The 6,634-nt window shown below is 40.4% G+C and overlaps 1 protein-coding gene across 1 annotated transcript; it reads right to left on the bottom strand.

Moving 5' to 3' along the window:
* Positions 1-3,648: 3,648 nt before the first annotated feature.
* LOC147904582 (putative pectinesterase 53) lies at positions 3,649-5,345 on the bottom strand. The gene is made up of 5 exons (XM_087394862.1): positions 4,988-5,345; positions 4,676-4,847; positions 4,373-4,579; positions 4,009-4,244; positions 3,649-3,893 (listed from the first exon to the last, which is right to left on the bottom strand). Exons 1-5 carry the CDS (start codon positions 5,332-5,334, stop codon positions 3,746-3,748), a joined length of 1,110 nt encoding a protein of 369 aa, XP_087250988.1. The 5' UTR covers positions 5,335-5,345; the 3' UTR covers positions 3,649-3,745.
* Positions 5,346-6,634: the final 1,289 nt, after the last annotated feature.

The following is a 6,634-nucleotide window of genomic DNA, read 5'->3' as shown; positions in this document are numbered from 1 at the left end:
TTGAGACAAGATCTTATATTTACGCGAAATCTTGAGACAGGATGAGGAGGGTGGCGAGGGTGCGCATATACCTTCACACTTTGAGCAAGACTATAGTCTCCCGGATGTGCTAGATAATAACGAGGGTATGGTGGACATGATGGATTCTATTTTAAGGGGCACTACATCACATGTACATGTGATGTCAAAGTCTGAGATGCAAGAGTTGCAATCAACACAGTTGTACGAGGGTGCTAGGATGTCTAAAGTACGGGCTTGTCTCTCAATCTTGAATCTGCAAGCAAACTATGGGTGGTCGGATACAAGTGTCTCAGCCTTAATGAGGTTAGCTCCCGCATTAATTTGACTCATTATTTGGATATTGTTTGTTTTGAGAATCATCATGTGTATAGGATGTCTCGTTTGTGGCCCCAAGTGCGTGTTTCGAGAAAAGTTATCCTCCCAAAAGCAACATGGATCCTCTCCACGAAAGAGGAGGCTGCGGTCAAGGCGGACATTACCTCTTTTCAAACACCCATAGGGTATATGTGTTGCTTGAAAGGAGCATTTTCAAAGGACAAAAAGCTTAGTGGGCTCAAGTCCCATGATCGGCACAAGGTCTTATAGGTATTCTAAGTTGTAGGATTAGTGTACCGATAATTGTGATGCGTTAGTGTAATTATGATTATGTTATATTATTGACATGACTTCTTTGTTGCTTTGATAGTTCATGATCCTCCCAGTTACAATAAAAGTATTCTTACAAGAAGATGCTAGAAATGCTATATTCAAGATCAGTGGTATCATGAGGTATGCTTACTATCAAATCGCATTGATTGCATTTTCTTCAATTTAATCTGAATAATCTATAGACTGATTATGAATATATCTTACATGGGCATGTGAAATAGGTGGATATCTCAAAAAGAGATCTCCATATCGAGCATCGAGAAGGCTAGGGTGGAATCCATCGAAGCCATATGCTTGCTTAAAAAGCACTTTCCCTCAAGCATTATGACAACTCAAGTGCACTTGCTTGTGCACATAGTTGATGAGGTGGCCATTGCAGATACCGCTCATAGTCGGTGGATGTTTTTTCTCGAGCAGTTTATGAAAACTTTGAAGGGATTTGTAAGACAAAAAGCAAGACCAGAAGCAAGCATGGCAGAGGGATGGCTTGTGCAAGAGTCACTAGTATATATCATGGAGTTTCTTGCATCCACGGATCCCGATATGTCGGAAGCTTGGCCTAACAAGGATGATGATCACATCCTTGGCGAGGTTCCCCAAGGAAAAGGGATTAAAAGAAAGATGAGCGAAGAGCAAATGGAGAAGTTCAATAAGTTTTGTATCCTCAATAGGAAGGAGATGTAGAAGTGGATTGAGAGACGTGAAGCGGCCAAAGTAGAAAGAATAAATGCATGGATGAGATTTAGAGTAATGTACAAGTGTCGCAACCAAGTCCATGGGATCTCGCCCTTCTCCCTACTCACATGTCACTTGATTGGCTACAATTGGCTCTATGTAAAGCCGAACGTGATGGAGAGATAATAAACGAGCGCGAGCGAGAGTTATCATCTAGATACATGATGCATGTAAGTTTCTTACCTCTTGACATAATTAAGTAATTATTTGTGATAATATACGCTATAAATAGATGCATCTTCATTGTTTTAATGATGCTCTTTTGTAGTACAAAAAGTACAGTGCATTATGGTCATATGGACGATATTTTCACGTGGAATGCATCGATTCAAAGAGAGTCACATATGATTGTGGAGTCATGGCTAACTTCACACAAGATAGCCGAGCAAGTGCTTCGTATACCAATCTTCTCTCCTCATAGTTGGATTATTGTGGAACCATACGCAAAATCTATGAAATTGATTTCAGACGATTCAATACTTTCATTTTTGATGTAAAATGGTTTATAACTATTTACAACAGTCCCCATGTGATAGTGAGAAAAAAAAGTAGCGGTCTCTTTGCAATAGACTCCACCAAACTTTGGACTGATGAAAGTGAGACTTTTGTTCTTCCCGAGCATTGTGAGTAGGTGCATACTAATGATTTAATTAATCGAAGCTTTTGTTTTTAAAGATCCATTGATACATGTACTTAAGCATAATTTCATATATGTAATTGATGGCATTTGGCACCCATCTTCAATATAGGTGGTTTTTCATCCAGATCATTTTGATCCAAGATGGTGGTACGTGATCCAAGTTGCACCACGAAGTAAGCAAATTTTTGAAGATAGAGATGTGGATATGGAGATGCCACTACCAATGCCGGATCCAATTGATCCAGATGGATCTAGCGAAGAAGATGAAGATCACAATATGAGCCAAGAGGAAGATGTGCATAATGACATCGTATGGGAAGAAGATGGAGATCACGATATTAAGGAAGAAGATGACAATCATCAAGAATCGCCACACTTTATTGAAGAAGATGATCAAGTACTCTTAGGTGAACATACGATGCTAGAGTACGATGATGATATAGGAGATCAACTTGGTATAGAGTTAGAGATAGACTTGTTTCGCACGTTAAACTTGGCTCAGGATGAAGCCGTTGATGTAAATGCTCTTCATTGATTTTTTTCATCTCAAACTTAGACATGAATATATGAGCTTCAAAGGCTTAATGTACATGCTCTTGTACTTTTATTCTCTCAAAGGATCAATCATATATCAAAAGGAAAAAAATTTTGTCATTAGGAAAAACTATCTTTTAAGGTCGGTATGAGAAAAAACACTCTCTGCAAAACATCACTATAGGAAACTGTCTCGGTGTCGCTATATAGCAACCATTCACAAGTCTAATAAGTGTTGCTATATAGCGACCATTTACAAGTTTAATAAAGGTTGCTATATAGCAACGCTCTTTAAATGTCGCTATATAGCGACATTTGCCTAAAGTTGCTATATAGCGACCCTTAACGAATCCTGCTTTGGTTACTGACAATTAGCACCCCGCATGCGCTAATCGTCGGTCCTTAAGCATCGAAATAGGACCCATGTATAGTAGTGTTACCTATGAGCGTTTCTCAAAAGTTTGAGTGATTGATGCTTAGATAATAGAGTTCTTGATTGTTAATTTGTTTGTCCACGGAGGAACTTTTCTCCAAAGTTTGAGAGCATGGAAATCTAGAATTGCATGATGCATCATGAATTCAAATGCAAGTCATGAAATGCAAGTCATGAACTAGATCTTTTGGAGGAAAGCATATGCATCAAGTTCAAAATGTTTCTTTGCTATGTTATGTAAAGGAGGGACGAGTAACAAAGACAATAGCTCAATGCAAAAATAGAAGTTTAGATGGTTGGAGTGGCTAAAAGTCAAGTATAAATAGAAGTTGATACTTTAGTAACATAAAAGAGGACAGTGAAATATGTTGCCTTTTTCAATTTTTAGGGGCTCTACATTTATGATCAGCTGCCAATTACTAGATTTTATAACTTGTATCTCAGTCATGAAAGAGCCAAAAAGGACATATTGTCTACTGGATTTGCAAATGGAGTGATTTATTGTGAGATTATTACAAAGCATGGAGAAATAATACCATTGGTCTTCTCCAAGCCCACATCATCCATAAAAAGGGCGACTTTCCGGTGCACTCACTAAGTTATCAGGCTTACGTATGTTTTTTTTCCATATCAGACTTATGGATGTTTTGTATTTTTTTTAACGACTTAAGTATGTTGATATCTGTTGGCTGTGATAGAGCGCTATATCATAAGTATATGCAACAGTTATGAACTCAATTTGGTAGCCATGATTGGCCATCGATGAAGCTGAGTGACATGAAAGGAGAAGCTTGATCTTTCGTAAGTTCATGAGACCAGGCAACTCTATTCGTCACATTCGCGCCAGGGCCGGAACATTTGTATTGGCCATAAAAAGCGGTCCTGAAAGATTATGGCGTCCGTCAGTGCCGACTAAAAGATCAAAACGAGAAACGGTCTTCAATCATGAGGAAGAAACTGTAAAACATGGCACTGTATAATTCATCTCGACGCATACTTTTCTCTGGCTGGAATTCCCCAGTCGTACCAGCCGCCCGGTAAAATGATATCATCTATGTATGTGTAAATGTATACGACTCTGGAATAAGCACCCCAAGCTCTCCCAAGGTAGACAACCCCGGGCCCTGAGATGGTGCAGTTTATAAAAGAAAAGCCAGTGTCCTCTGACTTCGATGTCCTTTGCTGAGCGGTAAGAGATCCGGCGGATGTGTGTAAGGTGTGCAAGCGGCAATCCTATTCGGGTCACATGAGCGTGGAATGTGAAAAAGTATGGATAAAGATTAATAGTATGAGCGAAGGTAGCAAACAAAAAAATGCCATAAGACAGAGCCTTGTCAACGTAAGCAGAGCACACGAAATACCTCGTAAAGGGAGAGCCCGTCTCCAAAGATGAAATCAATCGAGCCTTCTATGAGGCAGCTTTTGAAATAGTGTCGGCCTTTGTGATCGTACAGCGTGTCTTGTGCCCCGTAGAACGCGCAATCATAGAATGCTGATTGATCTCCTGAAATTTGCAAAGCGACTGCCTGGCCACCGACTGAGCCTGGATGCGGAGCGGGTGCAGAATTCTGTTGAGATACACACGATTGAGACAACGTTAAGCACATAAGTTTTGCTATTCTCACTTATAGCAAGATCATACGAAAGAAACCTTTACCACTTACTTCAAAAGCCAGATCTCTAGCTATGAATCCATTTGCCATAACCGCCACAGTAGCGCTTCTGAATGTACTTTTGCTGCTTTTAGCCGTGTCATGCCAAGTTATCTTGGTCGAGTCCATACCAGCGCCTTGGAAAGTGATATACGGCTTATTTTTTGGTATTTTCACCTTCTCCCTGCACAACCCAGCAATGTCAAACTTTGTCCAACTGCATACAAAAATGGGACGAGAAACCCTCGTAACGATAAGCCAAATCTATGCATACAGCACCTGCTGCTAGTACATGGCGTGCCGTCAGTCAACGTTCAAACTTACTTGTAAACACCTTCAGCTATCTGGATGACTCTTCTTTGAGCGTTGCCTTTCGGAACAGAATCTACAGCGTCCTGCACGCTTCGAAAATCTCCTTTCCCGTTCTTATCCACTGTTATAAGGGTCTCGTTAGCCTTCTTTTCAGACATTTCTCCTTCGAAAGTGTTTGCGGCGATCGATTTTGCTGCGACCCTCTCCACCCATGCAACGTAGGCTTCCTCCGCCTCGTTCGCGATCAAGAGGGTGGTCGACCCATGTTTCGATGTCTGATCCAGGAAATGACCAGCATTCGCAGAGACACGCTGGATCGTCATGATCGACAGAAAGAGCGTGAAGAGTCTCATGGCCATGAACTCGAGCAGACGCGCGATAGGGTGGATGACTGCTGAGTTCTCGAATAATATGGGAACGTAGATGGGATATAAATACTGGTGGAAGTGAAAAGTAGCTTGATGGAATACACTAAGCAGACGCATGGCTGTGGAAGGACCTGTGTCTAAATTTGTAAACCTTAGGATCCCTGCAGGTCGCTTGGTGGAATCATGCAAATGACCTTGTAGTCATCGTCACAAGGACCTGGTTTCGCTGAATTGGGATATTGTCTGACAGGTACCATGATCGCCAGGAACTCAAGAACTGCACTATCAAGCATTGAATCTGGAACTTACAGAGTTGATATGAGCAAGGTGCAGGCTAGCTATCCGTGCTTCGTTGTTAAGCTTTCTGCTGACTCTGCAAGCATATTCTCAGAGCCTTTGAACTATGCACATTGTACAGTGAATTGCCGTGTTGCAGCATAGAATACATTTCAAACTCGAGCGCATCATTGGCCGCGTTGAGAAGAACGAAAATCTTGCCGGCGGTACTATAGGGCTGCAAATGAGGCAAAGGGCACAGGGAAAATCGTAAGTACAGCACGGAAGCTCAAGAGCAATGGCAACGCTGATTGATAATATGATAGAACGCAACTCGTGCATTCGCATTGAAGCCTGCAGTGTCCACGAAAAACCCAATACAAAAATCGTATATTCATAAAAAATGGAATTCATAGACTTAAACATGGAATTCAAAAGCTTTTGAAACCGCAAGTGAAACGTAACACGACCAAGTAAAGCCGTTATTTTGAAAATTACTTCCTAACAAATTTCTCTAAAATCTAACGCTTAAGTTAAGATACATTAGACCCTAATTGGTCCGTTAATTGATATGCATCCATTAGACTAGTTCTATCCGGGAGGGATCCCGTATACTCAACGTCTATTTCTAAATATGTATTATAGAAATAGAAATTAGGGCGAATAAAAATAGAAATTAGGGTGGGTATGAATAAAAATAGAAATTAGGGTGGGTACGAATCTAAATATGAAGTTCAAAATTAGGGAGTCTATGAATAGAAATAGAAATTAGGGTGGGTACGAATCTAAATATAGAGTTCAAAAACCTATGTTTTCCCAAGAAATAAAGACAAAAACCTTCTTGGTTGGATACCTATATGTGAAAATTCTTTATAGGTAAAAACTTGCTTGTCAAAATCTTAGACTTGAATTCTCCAAAAATGGCTTCCTATTACATTATACTCACGTCACTTTTAGTCCCTAGACCATCATCATCTTGGCATGCGAGTGTCTTGAATCGCATTCATGAGTCAAA

The sequence above is a fragment of the Dipteris shenzhenensis genome, chromosome 2, assembly GCF_047967505.1.
Source record: "Dipteris shenzhenensis isolate YYH24624 ecotype China chromosome 2, Dip_SZ_1.0, whole genome shotgun sequence".
Classification (NCBI taxonomy): domain Eukaryota; kingdom Viridiplantae; phylum Streptophyta; class Polypodiopsida; order Gleicheniales; family Dipteridaceae; genus Dipteris; species Dipteris shenzhenensis.
Note: the sequence above shows the minus strand (reverse complement) of the source record. Positions and strands in the feature narration are given on the sequence as shown.

Coding starts and splice junctions, on each gene's coding strand:
- LOC147904582 (XM_087394862.1), bottom strand. CDS start 5,334: ATGGCCATGAGACTCTTCACGCTCTTTCTGTCGATCATGACGATCCAG. Junction 4,848..4,987: donor ATAGCTGAAGGTGTTTACAA/GTAAGTTTGAAC, acceptor TGGGTTGTGCAG/GGAGAAGGTGAAAATACCAA. Junction 3,894..4,008: donor GGAATTCCAGCCAGAGAAAA/GTATGCGTCGAG, acceptor ATAATCTTTCAG/GACCGCTTTTTATGGCCAAT.